The sequence below is a fragment of the Camelus ferus genome, chromosome 13 (assembly GCF_009834535.1).
Source record: "Camelus ferus isolate YT-003-E chromosome 13, BCGSAC_Cfer_1.0, whole genome shotgun sequence".
In the NCBI taxonomy this organism is placed as follows: Eukaryota; Metazoa; Chordata; class Mammalia; order Artiodactyla; family Camelidae; genus Camelus; species Camelus ferus.
In genome coordinates, this window is record NC_045708.1 from 53,321,526 (window position 1) to 53,342,370 (window position 20,845).

At 38.0% G+C, this 20,845-nt stretch overlaps 1 protein-coding gene across 5 annotated transcripts in view; it reads right to left on the reverse strand.

Moving 5' to 3' along the window:
• The window catches only part of NEGR1 (neuronal growth regulator 1), a 779,356-nt gene that overhangs the window by 250,842 nt on the left and 507,669 nt on the right, over window positions 1-20,845 (reverse strand). For all 5 annotated transcript variants that reach the window (XM_032494567.1, XM_032494570.1, XM_032494569.1 and 2 more), the window contains exon 4: window positions 9,601-9,732. In XM_032494567.1, the coding sequence (XP_032350458.1) occupies window positions 9,601-9,732 (132 nt within the window). The remainder of the gene's footprint in view (window positions 1-9,600; window positions 9,733-20,845) is intronic.

Sequence of the window (20,845 nt, forward strand, 5' to 3'; positions counted from 1 at the left end):
ATCTTTTTCAAAGTCTCTGGAGTTTAGGCAGTTGACTGAGAATAATTACATCTTATTTTTGATTTACGTGGAGGCAGGCCGGCATATTGAAATAGCCTCAGACCTCGAATCGGGATTTCAGGATTCCGTTCTGAGACCTTCTGTGTGAAATCTATGATTCTGATTTCCAAAGCTATCTAAGCATATATCTGTATGGTGAAGGAACGTGGGTGATTTTTACAATGATGATCAACTTTGAATTCCATGTGTGCTTATTTTATATTTATTTATGTATTTATCCAATCTATAGACATGTTACCAGACAATGTGGTAAGTATGGGAGTAATAATAATATGCACTGAGTCTTTTTATGCCTTAGCTTAGTTTATCTTCACTCTCCCCACGTAACAGTTGAAGAAACCGACACACACAAAGCTTAATAATTGGATCAGGCTTGCGTAACAGTAAGGGGCAGAGCTAGAATTCAAGGCCAGGATGACCAGTTGCAGAGCCCGTCCTCACAACCGCTGTGCACACTGCCTCAAGCAGAAGAGTGAGTAAGTGGAGCCTCCCTCTTCAGAGAACTCACAGGCCACAGAGAAAGGCTGACTTGCAAACAAATAGGGCAATGTGATGAGTGCTATATACTAATGCATACAAGGTAGAAGGCCCTTTGCCTTGTGCTAGTCACTCTGTTGTTTTACATATATTATGACACAAGCCTCAAAACAAATCTTCAAGGTGGGTATAATTATTTCCAGAGTTTTTTGTTTTTTCTTTTTGTTTTTTTTTTTGTTTGTTTTTGGTAAGAAAACTGAGTCCCTGAGAGGTTAACTAATTTTCTCAGTACTCTGTTGCTAATAAGTGACTGAGATGGGATTAGAAATCACATTTGTCTGATTTCAAATCCTATTTTTGTTACCCTCTGTCACACTCCATTGCATAAACATCAACCCTACTTTGAAATTCTCTGAAATTTATTTCTCCGTTGCTGTACTTATTCTTTCCATGAAATTATAATTTTAAAGTGAAAAAATATATAGTTTGCCCAAATTTGCCAACAATGCATGAAAGAACAAAATTACCATCCTTAGTAACTTCACAAAGAATTCACAAACCAAAAGAATAAGATTATTTAGGGTCATTTAACACTAAAGACAAACAGTTGCTTTAAACTTTTGCTTTCTGTCTGCTGGGAGTTCAATCCATGCTGTCCCTAAAAAATTCAGATACTTGAACAGAGAAACACATCAGAATGTCAGGATGAGGGACTACAGAGAGATGATTACCTCATTTTCAAAATTTAAGAAATTTAAGTTCTTTGTCCAATATTGTGTAATAGGTTAAGTAACTGAATTAAAAACAGAATTCAGATCTTCTGCCTTTCTGTCTTATACTCATTATGCTGTAATCTCCAAAGTACATGTTTATTATAATCACCTATTAAATTTTCAAATACTTACCCAGTTATTTGTAAGTAAATATAATATAAACTGGATAATTCAGTATATTTGGGAGAGTGTTTATTCAGGAACCTGTATATTCTAAGCACGTCCAAGATGACAATAAAATTCATTGCTAATTCTCATTTTATAAATGTTTTTCCAAATTTGGTTTAGTATTGTTATACATGTGGGGAATAATAGGAGGGAAAGGAAGAGAGGAAACAAACAAAAGAATAATGAGAAAAGAGTAGCAATGGGTTAATGATGGTGAGAAAGAAAGAAAATGAATGCATAAATGAAGGAAGGCATGAGTGGGGATAGGGGGAAGAATGCTTGAATGTATAAAGGAAGTTTCCCAACAGTTTGGCCCCTTTTGTTTCAAATTTATCTACCCCAACTCTTCTACACCCTGCCTTTGTTTATCCTGTTTCTACCACATATTTCCTCTAATCACTACACCCTCACTCTCTTCAAGCACATATATACACTGTATGCAAAACACACACCTATGTGCAACAGCAGACATAAGAATATTTGTCAGTTCTTGTGAAATTTAATCATGTTGATATGAAAAAGATCCAAAAAGATTAATTCTGTGTTGCTCTCAAGTGTTCAGTTACAAAGAATTCAGTTCCACAAATCATCTTGCTTGACATCCATGCTCACTGAGAACATATGGGGATAAATTTGGACGTAAATAAATATGGGTTTATAAGGTCTATGTTTGTGCAAGGTTTCAACTTTCAAGGTCAGTCTGAAGAATAAATCACCACAAGCCACCCTGCAGGTTTCAGAGTCTGACCCGTGGGAAGCTTACTAGGCACACATCTAGATGAGAACCCTATCCCAGAAGCAGAAGTGGACACAGAAGTGTGTGGCGTATAGATTTGTTGTTTCTTTCCTGACTTCACCACTTTTCTTCAGTGTGGCACGGAATCATTTTCAACCTAAAGCATTTTCACTGTTAGAAATTGCTCGCTAGTTGATGGTCAATCTCCTATTACTTGATTATACATATCACTTGATATATATTTTTTCAAGAAGTGATAAATGTCAACCTAGGAGGAACTACAAACAAACAAAACAAACAGACTGTCATCTAGCAAAAAGCTAGATGTATTAAAGCAAGAAAATTGTTTTATCTTTTACTTTCAGAAAAAAAAAGAATAAAAATATGCACATTTCGTTACTGCAGATGCATTCTGATTTTCTATGAACAAAAGGGTAAAAGATCACTCACAGACCCTTAGCACTAAGACTGTTCTCAAAGCCTAGATAATAGTATGGGAGAATACATTTAAGTTAAATTGGGTAACAGACTCATTAAGTAAAAATAGCCTTGGCACACTAGTCATTAATTGAAGAGTAAGCCTTAGGTTTAAAACAAAGGACCAACCATGCTTCCCTCAACAGAAGAAACCATGTATTCCTTAACTGCATGTTTAATAACACAGTTTTGCTTCAACTAAGGGATTACATAAACCATAGAATTAAATCTGAAACTTTTTATACCATGAAAGTCCCAAGGTGAAAAGAAAAGGTTTAATTCATAGACATTTATGTTGTTCTGTTGAGAATTGTTTTGTTTTAAAACATGCCTTCTGGGTGATTATTCTAATTTCTAATTTCTAATATTCAGGGTTCAATACCTATAGGGATTTTCCTTCAGATATCTTAGCTCCTGAAGTCTCTTTTAGCAGCAATTCTTTTTCAGTATTATTACTTTAATTCTTTCCTTTGCCCTTGCCATGCCAAAACAGAAATCTTCCAAGTACAATCCATGGGTGTAGGAAATAAAAATATTTAAATACATTTCTGTAATATTCAGATGTATTTCTGAATAATTTTATCATCTCAAAGTTATTCTTCTTTGATTGTGAAGCACTGGATCTATGTCTCCTATGAAAATTCATGAACTCCCATTGAATCCTGCCCTGCCTTCCTCGATTGTACCCACCCTCCATTCTGTTTTCTCTTTTGGTCTCCTCCAGCTCACGGCAGCCTGACAGATCAAGCAGTGCCTTGTCCCCTAACTCCTTTGCGGTTAAGCAAATGCTAGAGCTTCTGTCGGGGAGACCTCACTTTCTTTTATTTCCTTTTTTTTTTAATACCTGTCAAATTCAATTTTAATATTCAGACACCATCAGGGCTGAGGCATCTTGGGAGCCTTCTATGATACCCCAAGGCTGTATTTGGTGCCTTTCTGAGAGCCTTGCACAGCATCTTATGATTGGTTTATCAAAGCACTTGCCACGCTGTATTATAACTTTGTGTTTCTTTTGTCTTTCCCCCCTCCTGCATGGTGAACTCCTTGAAGACTGGTATCCAGGGCCCTAAGGCCTAGACAGTATCATGGTAAGCAATAAGTTAATAGGTAAATAAATATGTATATAAATGTAGATTTGCTGAAGTGTTTCATTATTACTCTACAAATGGCACATGCACCAGTACTTTATTTAGAAAAAGAGTAATATATTTTTTATGCCCTGCATCAGTCCAGTTAAGTGTTAATTAACTCACCAAGAGATACAAAAAACCGATGAGTAGCCTGAACTATTAGCAGATGTGAAAGATGAAGCAAATGGAAAGAAAAGGTAGGGACTCAAAACAGAACCAGAAATAAAAGCTAAGGTGATCATTCTGAATTCAAATAGCACTCATTTTTCTTTGGATCCCATGGTAGTATCTTTGCCCCATTCCAACTCTGAGTTCAGAGATTTTCTCTTTATTTAAGGTGATATCTACTTGTCATCTGCAATTTCTCCTAGTGTTAAGTCGGACATGTCTGCCTAACTTACCCGAGGTTTTGGAGAAAACTTTATGAATTGCCTGAGAAAACAGGTTATTTCCCTAGGATCCTCCTCCTCCTCCTTCTCCCTGGTGGCCTCTCATTTCAGGCTTTGATACAATTGTACTAAGTTTTACTAATTGGTACATTCTATTCTACATGTTTGGAGCTAGTTACATTGGAAGATAAAGTGCATATTTGCATAAATGAATATGTATCATGTGCAAAATAATGCAAAAATATGTGCCTGTGATTTATTGGATAAAGCTTAGTTCACAGTGTACCCAAAAATATCTTTACTGTTTGACCATAGGAAGACTTACTCAATTCTATTTACTGGAATTTGTGTGTGCAAAGTAATCTCTGACACCTAATACAATGATCAATTTATAAATCTGACTGTCATCAGTGAAAACTGAAATGATATTCAGGCCTCTTTTTATCTTAATCTAATTGACTTCATATTTTTACTGGTTAATTAATACCTTCCTTTATTTATGTCTTTTTGTTCTTGAAAATCAGGGAAATTATTAAAAGTTCTAATCTCATTGAACTTTAATTTTCTTATCTGCAAAAAAAAAAAATGGAATTAATGCTTCCTTTTTCCTTTTTCACTATATAAATGGCAGGTTATCTTTATTGAATCCACCTGAAAATTTTGGTTAAAAAAATGGTATCAGAAATAAGTCAACATACCATTTACTTAAGGTCCTAAGAGGAAAAAAATCGTCATTGTGGAGCAAACCTATTATTTCTTCTCTGTTTTGCCTAGTAGAGTGATTGGTTTAGAGAATGCTAGTATTTTAAATAATTAATTCGATGACTATTTTTTGAGGGCCTACTGTGAATCAGGTGCTACTCTATGGGGCAGGAACGCATCACTGCAAAAAGGAAGGAAAAATCCCTGACGACACAGAGATTACACTCTAGAGTAAATATATACCGACCAAAAGATTTAAAATAAATTTCCTCCTGCAGGGGGCCAACCACTGTGATTGGTACTGTATGTATATCACCTCATTTAATCCTTACCCAGACACTGAAAAGTATCCATTACTGTCCCAAATTTACAGAATTGGAAATTGAGATTCATAGAGGGAAAGCAGTTTCCCAAGATCTTAATACCCAGTAAATTATAGAAGAAGGGTTTGAGTAAGTTCTACCTGACTATAGTGCTCACATGTCTAAAACAGTTACTCTTTAAGTAGAAAAATACATACAAATGCTGGGGAGGACGAAGAGCCTGTCACAAGATCGGATAACTCTGTGCCTTTCACCAGCAGTGTTCACTTTGAAGGCCCAGGTCGTGCTGGCTTTCCTGATCTCTGATCTCTGGGGTTCTGAGATCTTTGCTACTTGAGTAGTCTGAGATACCGTCTGCATTTTCCAGATTCTAGATTTGGCTTCCATGAATCAACTTTGCTGCTTGTCTAGACTCTGATCTTTATTTCCTGTTTTTCCCAATTCATTGCACATATATGCATATATAGAAAGAAATTTATTACTCATATATTTATTACGAATATACTATATCATATATTCATGAATATATGAATATACAGATAAAGACATGGAGAATAGTTGCCTACAGAATCTCCCTACCCAGAAACAAGCCTTTGCATAAAATCTTACTAGAATACCAATGTCTTCCTGTCTATAGTAAGGCTTTCTGTAAATAACTCAAAATTAACTTATTTATTCAATCAACCACCTTGCCCAATCCATCTAAAATAAGTCACCAATCATTTCACTTAACTGCTATTTAATTAAATTCAATAGAAATCCCCAGGACATTGGTAAAAGTACAAATATGTGGCAAATATGATATTATGTATTATATATTATATATAGTGAATATGGCAGGCATATTATTTATTGTATGTATGATATATATGTGTGTGTGTGTGTGTATATATATATATATCTCATATATACATATAGTGAATGTGGCAAATGTATTAGATGAATAGTAAAACATTAAACATTTCTAACTTGCAGGAAATCTAAATCTCTTTTCTCAAATTGACTTACCACATAACTGAATGTACCAGAGCTCATGAAAATTTATTACATTTCATCTTGAAGCCCATTTGGGAACAGGGACAAAGTTTTTCTTCAAATTATAACTCACAAGGCTACTGAAATTCTATATGCACAATCAATATTGATTAATAACCATGAAAAGAAGGGCTGCCTTGAACCTGGCACGATTCTATCTTCAGGGAATCTTCAGGTTACCAGGGGATGTGCTGTTCTGTGCTGGTAACAGACCACTGTGCTCAGTTTTGAGCTCTGACAAACTAAAGTTTGTTCAGTAGGTTTTGGCTAATTTCCTTTGGGAAATCAGCTCAGTAAAATCCAAAGACAGAGCTCAGTTTTTGACTTCTAAAGGAGCAAATTCACAAAATTAACACTTTCCAAACTTCCTCACAATCAGGAACATATACAAACATACTTACACTCACACACCTACACAGCTTAGATATCCCTGGTACACATGTGACATAACCTTTGCCTTATCCCAAATTAAGGCAAAGTTTAGGTCTTGACCAGAAGTCTGAACAAACTTACATAAAATATTGATTCAAGAGATAAATTTAATTGATAAATCAGTATTAAATACAATTTTTCATGGCACATATAAGAAAAGGTAAACTATCAAAGGTATAATTTAAGAAGCAGTACAAACCAAGATTGTTTAGAACCACTTAAAACTTTCTGTTTGGCCCACTTTCTTAGTATTTTTAATATAATATTGGCACCAATATTTCAATTTACGACTGTAATTGATCTAACTAAAATTAGTTCTTAAAAACAGGTAGTCTGTGTTGATTTAAAAAGCACTTCCTTAACTTTTAAAAAAATTTTCCCTTTTTCCTACTTAAGTTCAAGTTGATTAAAACATCTTCTCTACCTATTTGTAGGTGGCTGACACCCTATAAAAGCCACTGAAGCACCCTTTTCAGCAGACGGAATGTCTCTAGGCTCTGCTTCAAACTTTCCTGCTCCCATTTTGTGCTGGAAGACAATTCTCCACAGGTCTCTTGTATTTCTGCACATCTTGTGAGCAGAGGCACTGACAGCTTTTGTTCCTGACAATCTTTTCAAGGATGTTTGTATAGCAAGCAGTCTGGGGAGACAGAAGTAGGTCTCCCCATGGAGCAAAGGGCAGGTTTGTTTACAGTCCAATATAATAAATATAATTTCTCCCTCTGTGGCAAAGGGCAGGTTTGCTTGCTGCCATTATAAAAAAAATACAAGTTTCCTAAACTCAGGGATCCTCAGCTATGCCAGAAACCCACCGTGTGTATAGGTTTCACCCAGCCAGCATCATATCATCCTGTAGTAACTGGGTCTTTGGGAGCAGATGCTAGAAAATGACAACACTCTGACTACTGCTATTGCTACGGGTAATAAACTGCCCTTTGTCTCTGTCTTCTGCCAGAATCCATGAAACTCTGGCAGATCCTTCACAGTTCCTAACATCAGTTTCCCCAGTTCTGTCCTACTGCTTCATATATGGATGTTCTTCTGCACATAAATCCTTTAGATGATGACTCATTTAGTTAGTGTGTCTTTCTTTCAATTAAATTTCTCTCCAAATTTCTGCATCCTTAGTTGACCTTCAACAGTCTAAAGTCCCCACTTGTTTAGGAAAAAAGCGAATCAGATTAAATAAGTGACAATGAACTAAAGTCAGAGGGATAAAAATAATATAAAAGAAAGTATGAATGCAAAAAAAGTGTGGATTATACATGGAGTACAGGCCCATGAAAATACATATGGCGGCTGGGTGATCAATTGTACCTCCACTGGAGACATCACTTTAGAAACCTTTGCGTTCTGGGGGTTTGAGAGTGGGCTGTATTGCCAGGCTGTGTGCCTCGTTTACCTGACAGATTGACTCTACTTTTTCTTTTCTTAGTGCTCATTGATAAAAATATTACTTCCTTAGTAGTCCTATTTCTCATCTCTCTTCCCAACCCTCCAACAATAAAACCAGTAGACTCATATTCAGATAAGTATGGTTAGGGATAAAATAATCAGGAATTTTTCCTTGCTTATTACCTCTTACATCACAGCGTCCCAGAGGGATAAGCAGCGACTCTCTACAACAGGAATCTTGAGAGTCAATGGGAGTTAACCATAAATGCATATTTCCAGCCCATATACCCCAAGGATTTTCATTCAGTAGGGCTGGTGGGGCACAGAAATTTTCTATTTTTAATAAGGTTCTTTGGTAAATCTGCTGAGGTTTGTCTCAGAACATTATATGAGAAACTCTGCTCCAGAAACCGCTTCCTTCTGGCATTATGCACATTTGCTCAGACTCAATCCCAAATTATATAACTTAGTCACGGACAAATGTTAGTTGGTGGCAATGCCGTGGTAGACGCTCAACTGCCAATGGTGTTTTCATAGTTATTTTTGACCCATGGAAGATTCATATTAATATGAAAAACTGCTTAGTTTTAGCATTTGGGAATATATTTGGAACAATTTCTTCTAATCTGTGTACTCAATACTACGTATTTATTATTAGCAATGGTCAGTGTATAGAAAGATGTATAATAGGATGAAAAAAATTGGAAGCTGTAGCCTGAAAACACTTTTGGTAAAATACTTCTTATCCCCAAAGTACTTTATTCAAATAAATTAAATAATGTGAAAAATTTTCGGAGGAAGACTAAGGAAATATTTTTGAAAAGTAAAGACTATCAACAAAGCTGCCATTGTTGTTGAGATCATAAGATATGAAACAGGATGTTAATGGAAAAACGTCTTTTACCTATGTTTTGGGACACATTCAGAGAAAGGATGGAACGTAATGGCATTGATGGTTCCGCAGGTATCTCTTAACATTCTAACTTCCGAATAATGAACTTCATGGGAAAATTACTTCTTCATTTTCTTAATATTGTCCAAACTAAACAGAATTAAATACTCAAATAATAGAAGCATCACAGAACAGTTCTTCTTTTCAAGCACAGAACAGCACACTTCATATCCATCAGTTTTGATTGGAAATTCCATACTTAAATTGCATCAGAATACGATGCAGGTGAAACCCATGAGAATGAAGAAAACACCACGAGTCTACAATGCTTTAGAGACAAGAATATCACAGTGAAGAGAGCCAGGGACTAGGATGATGTTGGAAATATTGCCATCTATGCATTAAACTGAATTATTGTGGGATTACTTGGGACAACTGATGTTACCTAAAACAATTTGATCTATATTCTCACACATAAACATTTTCACTGCCAGTAGGAGTATTTATTGACAGACCACCTCTTAAAAAACAGCAACAAACTCTTCAGATAGTATTTTTTGGTGTTTTACCTTTTCTTTGAAATTATATTGATAAAAGGTTATGGGACTTACAGTTTACGACAATTTTCACTTTTTTCACATCTGGGAATGACACATCATTTTCCGCACTGCATTCATATTCTCCAGCCTGGTCCCTTGTGATTCCATAAATGTCCAAATATTGTCCATTTTCAAATGGTTTCGCTACATGGAAAAAAGTACAGCACGTTTAATTGTAGCTGCCTGAGGCTTCATTCAAATAAAACAACAAGCTCATGTCTTCGTATTAGATGTTGCTGACAAAACAATTCCAAATGAAACTGGGGAGTTATCAAACCTTTTGTTCTCTCTTGTTCAGAAGTAAAGTCAGAGAAAAAAGCAGAAAGTGAACAAGGGAAACTATAACAACTGTTTCCCCAGAACAGGATATACATGTGTTCTTTTTAATTGATTTTGGTCTCCTAACCTCCTCTCGCATCAAATTGAGCTCTGCACATTTCTGTAATTGAGTTCAACAACCTCCTAGCAGTGGAGACGAAATTCACTAATATGACTTGGTACAGATTGACTTTTATACAGTGTAAGCTAGCAACTTGACACTTAACCTAACTAAATGTTACTTTTCTTTTGGGGAAATCACACACTTATTCTCAAGGTTTCAAGCCAGATGGCTTGATAAGAGTATGGGGATATATTAAACCATTGCCATATTTCAGTTTCCAAAATTATTAATGTTTCTAAGGGAGGCACACCATATACACTATATATAACCCACCCAACAAACCTCAGAAAAACTTTTATGATTCTCAAACTAAAAGTTCAGTGGTTATAAAAACAAACTGAATTACATTTCTTTTTTAATATTCCAGGGAAAACATGCTACTTGACTAAAAATGGCAGTAGATTAAAAATATAGAGACATAAGCACAGATGAAAGGCTACTCCCAGATGAGTGAGATTTGAAAAAGAAAAACTCCTTTCTAAAATAACGGAATTTTTAAATTTATTTGAAATTAGAGAATTATCAGGCAGGAAGGATCCTGATTATCAGAGATACGGCAGAGGAAGAACGGGCCTGTGTGAATGTCAGGAGAAAGGCCTCTTCTCGCTCCTTGAAAAATCACATTTCAGTGCACACCAAAGAGAACTGGAAAATGAAACAATGATATAGTCTGTTTTCGAAAGTCAACCTTATTTTTGTTTTCATCTTACGCTTTTGCCAATGCTATTGTAATGATGTAGAAGTTAGAAAACTCAGAAGAAGACTCAATTCTATATGAATAAAACAAAATGAAATTTGGTTATGGTGCTTCAAATATAATATCTTTCAATTAAAAAAAATTCCCGTGGGTCCCCTTGTCTGGGTGCATCAGTCGCTGCCCTGTCGTCCCCTAGGTAACTATGACTTGGTTAACTGAAACCCGCAGTGTTTAGAGTGTATATGATTAATCATTTCTTCCTTTAGCTGGCCGATCACAATCTGTAGGCAGAGGAGAGTTGGACTTCTGGGATGATAATTTGCTGATACGCTATTGTAGGTATACAGAGGTACGCTTACAAAAGCAGCAGTTGTCTTCAAATCCGTGTTCTGAAAAGCTGATTTTATAATCATTCTGTTTGCTCAACCTAGTGCCTTTATACACTTACATAATATTGATTTTCTATTGTTTCCTTCTTTTTCCTTTATTTCTACCCTCACAATGAAGATAATCTAGGCTTAAAAGTGTAAAAAAACTACTAAAATATAGGGAGGACAAAATCTTTATTCACGTCCAAGAGTTTTTAAAATATAACTTGAATTATAAAGTAAGGGGGATATTAATTGAAAATTAAAGTATGGGGAAAATTGATACACTATATCAGAATTAAATAGCCTAGTTGAGCAGTACAGAGTGAAGCCAATCACAAGTAAAAAGGTATAATATTATGAAACTCTGTAAACACAAAACTTATTAGGGTCTAACTTATTTTCAGTATTAAAATGTCACATGTATATTCCCATTTTTGTGTATTAACATAAGTTCAAGAAATGTTATCCTCCAAAATGCATGGTTTTGATAACAAACATATATTATAACCAATCTAAATAATCATCTGTTGTCAAATTATTAAATAAATCATTAAGTCTGGTGTGTATGCATGTATGTTGTTATTTAAATAAAGAGATACATTAGATTTGTATGTCTACCAGGAATCAAAAAGTACAATGAAAAGCAAGAAATAATAGGTTTCAGAAATTAAAAAAAAAAAAAAAAAGAAGCGTGTTTTTCTCTCCTAAATGGTAAAATGGCAGGCTTTGAAAGATTGACAGCAACTGTAAGAAGCTGTATGATAAAATAGCAACAATATCAAAACCACTACCTCCTTCAGCTCGAGAGAGCACCATTTACATCTGTTGGATGTCTGTCTTTAGAGTTCATTGCACTCTGCATAACCAGATCTAGGGACCCTTCGCCAAGCCCACCAGAAATCAGTGTCCTAATTTACAACTACTGGAATTATCAGTAAAATCAATATCTATAGAGCCAGTGAATCAGTGATATTACCAATACTAGCTATCAATAATATGACACTAATATAAAGACACTGAGAGTAAACAAAGCATAAATGCATGGTCAACATCTTAATTTTCCCCACTGCATTCCTGATACTTTAAGCCATCTCGTTACTTCCACTTACCACGCACCAGCTCTCCCCAAGGATTCACTCCCACCATTCTCTTGTTTTTACACAAATACAGTTCTGTTTCAATTCTGAACTCATCTTGCTCTGTTCTCAGTCTGACCTTACCATTCTTGAAGGCCAGATTTGAAACTTGGAGTTACTTCGTTCAGAATTTATACCCCGGAGTTTACTGGTTGTCTATAATTTGCTTGGCTCCTTCTCTGACTTTGGTTTTCCTCAGTTTTCCTGGGTAGTAAGTGTTTTCCTTAGCTTTAGACCCAAGGAAACCAATCCCGTCCTTAGACACTTGTCAGGGTCTCCATTTATTCCCATCACTCCCCTAGCAAAGGGTGAGGATCTGGGTATAGCACAATGAAATGCGAATCGAATACCATTTTAGTCCGTGCAATCTTAACACACCTTATCCAAAAAATGGAGGGGAAAGACCAAGGCTGAAGGGATACAGGGAGCTAGCGACATGAGGGTCATCACCAATGCCAAGACTTTACAATATTTATGAGGGCTATGTGTTATCCTACGTACTCCTTATAAATCTAGATGATGTACAAAAACATTGTGTAATATTTGTATTTCTTAGGGTATCAATTATAAATGCTGGCGATGATATAAAATCATTGTGATTAGACAGACAGCTCTCGTTTGGTCTCAGGTTTGCCTTTCTCCATGGGTGCAACAACAATTTCTGTTTTGCTTATCTCTGTGTCCCTAGCTCTAGCATAGTACCTGAAACAATATACACTTGGTAAATATTTATTGAATAAGTAAGTACACACACTGATTAATGAATTAATAAAGTCCTATAAGAATAGTGCACAGAGAATCTAAACTAAAGTAAAAGCTTATATTTGAAGAAGTTGCCACTTCTTTTTCAGAGTTGGGAGGAAGGGAAAGAATAAAGCATTGTCATCCTTCCTGACATCTTGAAGTGATAGTGACAGCAGTGGTAAGAGCAGACTCTGGAGTTACCAGAGATTCTTTTTTAAGATTATAAAAACTAACAAAAACTTTAAATACATTTTTGAAGGAAAAAAAGATAAGCACTGCCTGTAATCTAAACAATAGTTTTCTTTTGTGTTTAGTCTCTTCCAGACACAGATAGACTCTTCTCAAAAAATGGAGAACTGAAGACATTCCATGAGCTTTCACTGATGTCACTATTATCACCTTCTTCAGCGAGAAACCTGAAAAATAGGAGGCACCTAGGCTTTATAATATCTCTCGCATGCTGATTTCTGATAAGAACCTGGCCAGAAAGAGCTCTACATTGACCACCAAATGATAACCTAGATTCGGCTTCATGGTTTGGTAAAGCATGTGAAAAATATTAGCAACACCATAACTCTACAAAGTGCTAAAGTGCTTCAGAAAAAAAAAAAAAACATTTGACAAAATCAATCTCTCTTTCATTAATTTGTAGAATTTCACTAATTTTCTTTTCATCTCTCTGGCTGATTTTCTTTTCCCTTTTTCCAAACCCGTCTCATCTTCACATCTCCCAAATATTGCTTCTGTCCTATGACCTCTTTTTTCCCTCATTCAGTACACTCATTCTGCATACTCTTCATGATTTAAGGGATCTTGTTCATTCATTTTCATTTCATTATTTTCTATGTATTGATAAGTCTCTGATTGATCTGTTTAGCCCGTATCTGTATCCTGAATCTTGGACACGTTTATTCAGCTGGAAATCACTCAGATGTCTCACAAACATCTCAAAATCAAAATGTCAAAACCAGACTTCCCTTTCCTGCCATACCTGCAACTCTCCCCTGTGTCCCAAGTCTCGGTGAATGCTTTGATCATCACCCAAATGCTCGAGCCAAAAATCTTAGCACTCACTTTGACAGCACCTTTTGTCTCAGTCCAGACAAACATCAGTCACTGTGACCTGTCAATTTTACCTTCTAAGAAATTCTCCAACCAGTCACTGATCTCCAAATGCAAACACACAGATGATGCACCAATAACTGCATACTGTTTTGCAGAGTCATTTCAAGCATTTCCTAAAACCCTTGCTCAGAAACAGTCATACCACTTCTCAAGGCTGCCCTGCAGGAATATATTTTGTTAGGTTCTCACAGCCGTTTATTATTAAATAGTACTCTGCAACTGAAGTTTTAATATCCTTTGAATGGTTCATTTACATTTGATTATAATGATTTCCTGTCAGCCTGTTATCCACCAGCACATTTAGCATCATGCAAGTACCTCTTCTATGCACTGTACCATACTGAGTGGTTGGGCATGGGGGTTCTATCTAGCTTCAGATCCTAGCTCTGCCATTTACAAGCTGTGTGACCTGATACGAGGTATCTGACCTTTAGTTTACTTATCTGTGGTGTGTGAAGATAATAACAGAACCTGCCTCACATGGTTGTTGTGGGGATTAAGTGGGTTAATACAAGTAAAGTGCTTAGGACACATCACAGGAATTAAAATGTATGCTATTACAATGCACAGGTTTTGGCATGCCAGGGAGGTTGGTTTAGATAGATATTGTTTGTATGGTGAGAAGTTACTATATTCAGCGATTGACAATTCTGTGTTAACATGATATTCAACTGGAATACAACTGAAAATAAAGATCTCACTCAGGGGTGTTAATTACAATGATCAGTTCAGTTCTCATACCATTGCAGGAGATTGGAAAATCTATCTGCCTTGTAGATCTGTAGATCGAATTAAAGGTTGATCTCATGTTGAAGTAACTTTCTCTCTGCCTGAATTCTCAAGGAAAATTTAACCTTCTTGATTCACTTCTTTCCTTTCTTAACCAAACCAAACCAAAAAGCCTGCACTGTTATATGGCATATACGTGCTTCCAATGATTATTTATTTCTTCCCTTTTTTATTATTTTTATTGAAGTATAGTTGACATACAATATTAGCTTAAGGTACACAACATAGTGATCAACATTTATATACATTATAAATTGATCATGAGGAGAATTCTAGTAACCATCTGTTACTATACAAAATTATTACAATATTATTGAGTATATTTCTCATGATGTACGTTACATCCCTATGACTTATTTATTTTATAACTAGAAGTCTGTAACCCTTAATCCTCTTCACCTATTTTGCCAACCTTCCACCACCCACCTCTGTTGATCACCAGTTTGTTCTCTGTATCTGTGAGCCTATTTCTGTTTTGTTTTGTCTGTTCATTTGTTTTGGTTTTTAGATTCCACAAATAAGTAAAAATCACACAGTATTTATCTTTCTCTGCCTGACTTATTTCACTTAGGTTCATATCTTCCAGGTTCATCCATATTGTCATAAAAGGAAAAATTCATTCTTTTTTATAGCTAAGTAATATTCCATTGTATATATACATACTCCATTTTCTTTATTCACTCATCTACTGAGGGTTCCTCTGTTGATGGACATTTAGATTGCTTCAAAATCTTGACTACTGGTAAATAATGCTGCAATGAACACTAGGATGCAAGTATCTTTTCGAATTAGTGATTTTGTTTTCCTTGTATTAATTAATATTTAGAAGTGGAATTACTGGATAATATGGTAGTTCTATTTTTTACTTTCTGAGGAAACTCTATACTGTTTTTCATAATGGCTGTATCAATTTACTTTCCCACAAACAGTGCACGAGGGTTCCCTTTTCTCCACATCCTCACCAACACTTGTTTCTTGTCTTTTTGATAATAGCCATTCTGACAGGTATGAGGTGATATCTCATTGTGGTTTTGATATGCATTTTCTTGATGATTATGAGTGTGATGAGCATTTTTTCATGTGTCTGTTAACCATTTTCATGACTTCCTTGGAAAATATGTATTCAGATCCTCTGCCCATTTTTTAATCTGATTTTTTTAAAATATTGAGTTGAGTGAGTTCTCTATATATTTTGTATTTTACCCCTTATCAGATGTCTCATTGGCAAATATCTTCTCTTATTCAGTAGGTTTCCTTTTAACAGTTGATGGTTTCTTTTACTAGGAAAACGCTTTTTAGTTTGATGTAGTCTCATTTGTTTATTTTTGCTTTTATGTCCCTGGCCTGAACAGACACATTCAAAAAAAAATATTGGCTAAGATTGATGTCAAAGAATATATTGTCATGTTTTCTTCTAGAAGTTTTATGGATTCAGGTCTTATGATGAAGTCTTTCATCCATTTTGAGTTTATTTTTGTATGTGGTGTAAGAAAGTGGTCTGGTTTCAATCTTTTGCATTTAGCTCTCTAGTTTTCCCAACCTATTTAATGAAGACACTGTCTTTTCCTCACTGTATATTCATGGTTCTTTTGTCATAAATTAATTGACCATATGAGCATGGGTCTATTCTGTTCCATTGATTTATGTGTCTGTTTTTGTGTCAGTTACAACACAGTTTTGATTAACATAGCATTGTTCTTTGATTTGGAAGGTATTCCTTTGTCCCCTCATTTTACCTAGAAGTCTCTGGTTTTTGTTGTTGTTGTTGTTGTTTGTTTGTTTGTTTTGGTCTTTTTTGGTATTAGGTATATCAGCTGTGTCTCCAGGTCTTAAAAGTGGCATTGTGTAGAAGGGATCCTGTGGGTCCTAGTGGCACAATTCCCCATGGTCACCAGAGCCAGGTTGCCCCAGGGGTATCTTCTATGTGGGTGAAGATACCCCTCCTGCACTGGTTGTGGTGTGATTGCTGTAGATGTACTGGTAAGTGGGTTTGGCCGCCAACCTGGTTATCTGTGTGGTTCATCCATGATTGCAGTGGATGCCCTCATCTGCAGGGCTGCTTTCCAGCCTGACTGTCTATAAGGCCTGGCTATGCATGCAGAAGGCATGCTGGTGGGCAGGACTGGCCCCCAGCCTACCTGTCTGCAAAACCTGTGACTACTGCTGGCTCACTGGTTGTCAGTGCTGGCTTCCAAAATGACTGGCTGCAGGGTCAGCTGCAACTGTTGGGGGGGGGCACTAATGTGTGGAATGAGAGCTGCTTTGGAGGGCCGCTGGTACTGGCCATGGCCCACCTTCCAGGCAGGGCATGATGGAAGCCACTTTAGAGGGGCATCAGTGCTAGCTGTGTCTCCCCACTTTGGAGGGACCAGCTACGGTGGGTGGCTTGGTTGAGACAGGTCCTCAGGGGATACTGAGGCAGGACACACATTGTTAGCTAAGTTGATGGAGAGTGACAGAAACAGTGGCCACCAGCACTGTTCAGCTGGCTGAAAGAAGAATGCACTTTTATTCCCAGAGAAAGTTCCAGCACATATTCTAAAATTAATCAATGGATCTCATCTTGCATGACCCAGATGCTTTTTAAGCTGTAGCCTCTGTGCTGGGGCTCAGCATGAGAGAGTCTGTGTGGGAGCCCTTCAGGAGCAAAGTCTTGGTTTCCCACAACTTTCTGGCTCTCCAGTACAAAAGGCCCACTGGTTTTCAAAGCCAGACATTATGGGCTCATCTTCAGATCCTCCAGGCGGGAGCCCAAGGTTGGGCTCAGACCCCTCGCTCTTCATGGGGGATCTCCACAGTTTGTAATAACTTCCTTGCTTGTGGTCGCCACACTGATTTGCGGGTTTGGACTAGACTGCACCTCATCCTCTCTTACTCATCTAAATGTGGCCTTTTAAAAAATACCCTTAGTTGTAGAAAATATGTTCTGTTAGGTTCCGGGAGAAGATGGCGGAGTAGAAGGGCGCTCGCAGGTCACCCTCTCCCACAAATACACCAAGACCCAAATCTGCAGACCCACTCAGCCAACCAGAGCACCTGTGGAACTCCGACAGAACATCGCCCTCTTCAAAAGATAAAGACGCCAAAAATCTGGTAGGAGAAAAAGAAAAAAGAAAGAACAAAAGGCAAAGCAGCGCGGGACGGGTCCCGCGGGGAGGGAGCGGCAAAGGAGGACTGGCGCTTGCTCGCTGGGTCTCCCCTCTCCAACTGAGAGGCCAGCGGGACGGATGGGGAGCCTCCGAGGCTCGGATCTGTACAGAGCAGCCCTTGACTAACAGAACTAAGTTAAACGGGCACAGAGCGTCCCCCCGACACCCAGCCTGAGACGCGGGCCGGCAGCGGCGGGCAGGGCCAGGCTGCACAAGCCGGGCGGAGGACGGAAGCGGCTGCACCGGAGGCAGCCCCGGGGGAACGCAAGGGGCTGCGCGCCTGGCTGTGGGTGCACAGGGCAGAACAACCTGGGCCCTCCATAAAACAGCAAGGTTGATGTGCTCTCGGGGGAAGGGTGCACACCCCCATCTCTGAAAACCCGCGGAAAGTTTTCGGGGGAAGAGAGGCGGGGCTCAGGCACAGCTGCCATATCCTCCGCGCTGAGCACTCAGGCGGGGGCGGGGGCGAAACCTGCATCCGCACGGAAGGGCTTAGCAGCCTCAAAGGCCAGACTGAGACTGGCCTGCAGCCCGGGGCAGATAGGATCCTTCCATCCTGGTCCCTCAGAGGACTTGCTCCACAAAGACAAACAAGGAGCTGGGTTTTGGCTCGGAGCAGGGACACGGCTGTCCCTCGATCTTCCCCGAGCCCACCCGCGGAGCGCCGACCGGGGCGGGGCGCCGACCGGGGACCGGGGCGGGGCGCCGACCGGGGCGTGGACGCAGCCCGTACAGAGAGCGGAACTACCTGCAGCGCAGGTAGAGCGAGAGCGGCCCCCCCTCCTTTCAGGCAGGAACACAGCCCCTGATGGAGGTGCTGGGAGGGGGCACGACCCGCCCTCCTCCCCGGCCAGTCTGCAACATATGACTGCGGCATCCGGAGGGGCAGCGACCCGCTCGCCCACAGCAGAGAGCGGCACCTGACCCAGTGTTAGGAGGAGGCTCGATCTGCTTGCCGACAGGTGCTGGGAGCAGCACAGAAGAGGGCGCCAATGGAGGGCCTCTGAAAACAGCAAGCTGAGCCTCCAAAACAGGACGAAGACAGAAAGACTTCACATTAAAAGCACACAGACTCCAGGAGAACACTGACAACCCCCCCCTTTTTTTTTTAAATCTGTTTTTACCTGCTCTATTTTCTATTACTCTCTTAATCTTTACTTCTTAATTCATTTCTATTTCTCTTGGGTTTTGATGTCCTGCTATTGATTAGACACAGGTTTCAAATACATCTATTCATCTCACCCCCCCCCCTTTTTTGTAAAGGTTTTAAAAGGACGTCTCAACCCGATTAATACTCTGCTTCAACTCACTCTTCTATTATTCATTATACACTGTTTTCAAACCCTCTTTCTCCCTTCTTTTAAAATTCTTCCTCTCTCTTATTTTTTTTTCTTTTTTTCCTAAGTTCTATTCCTAAATAGGCATCAGATAGATAAAATCCTTAAGGACCAAAATAAACAACTGATACTCCATAAACCACAGTGCCAAAGAGGTATGAGCAAGATGAAGAAGCAGAAAAACCTTTCCCAATTAAAAGAACAAGAGAAATCCCCTGAAAGAAAGATCAACGAAATAGACATCGATAGCCTACTAGATCAAGATTTCAAAAAAGGAGTGATTGAATTGCTGAAGGAATTAAAAGAGATAGTGCTTAGAGATATAAAATATGTCAAAAATGAAATTGAAGCTATAAAGAAGAGCCAAGTAGAATGGGTAAACTCATTGACAGAGATGAGGAATGATCTAATAGCTATGCAAAGCCGACTAGATAATGCAGAGGAACGAATTAGTGATCTAGAAGACAGGGCAATAGAAAGCACCCATTCAGAAGAACTACAAGATAAGCAAATAAAAAATAATGAAAATAGCATAAGGGACCTATGGGATAATATAAAGCGTCCCAATCTTCGCATAATAGGGGTCCCAGAAGGAGAAGAAAGATCAAAGGGGATTGAAAAGGTTTTTGAAGAAATCATGACTGAAAACTTCCCAAACTTAAAGAAGGAATCAGATATCCAAGTACAGGAAGCTCAGAGGGTCCCAAACAGGAATAACCCAAATAGACCCACACCAAGACATATCATAATCAAGATGGCCAGAGTCAAGGATAAAGAAATGATTCTAAAGGCAGCAAGAGAAAAGCAAAGAGCAAGTTACAAGGGAACCCCCATAAGGCTCTCAGCTGATTTCTCTACACAAACACTACAGGCCAGAAGGGAGTGGCAAGATATATTCAAAGCCCTGAATGAAAAAAAAGATGCAGCCTTGGATCCTTTATCCAAAAGGCTATCCTTGATGATAGAAGGAGAAGTAAAGAGTTTCACAGACAAAAAAAAGCTGCAGGAGTTTAGCAACACTAAACCCATGCTAAAAGAAATATTGAAAGGGCTATTCTAAATAGAAAAGCAGCAGGATGCTACAGAAATGAGAAACACACAACTGGAAAGGTGATAACTCATGAATTACAAATACAGTAAACATGAAATTATAAAAGAAGACATACAAATCACTGAGAGTGGGAGAGGGAGGCAGGGAAATATAGAATAGTTTTTTCTTTCTTTTTTAATTTTTTTTAACAGTAGGATGGGCTTGAGATCATGTTACTATCAGTTTAATAAAAACAGTTATAGTAATGGGTTGATAGATTTACAAAAAAGGGTAACCACAAGCCAAAAATTTACAAAGGAGTCACAAAAATTAAATAAAATCCATGATAATACAAAGGAAAATTACCAAACCACAAAAGGAAGAAGAAAGGAACAAAGAGAATATACCAATTCAACTGCAAAGATAAGTTCAAAATG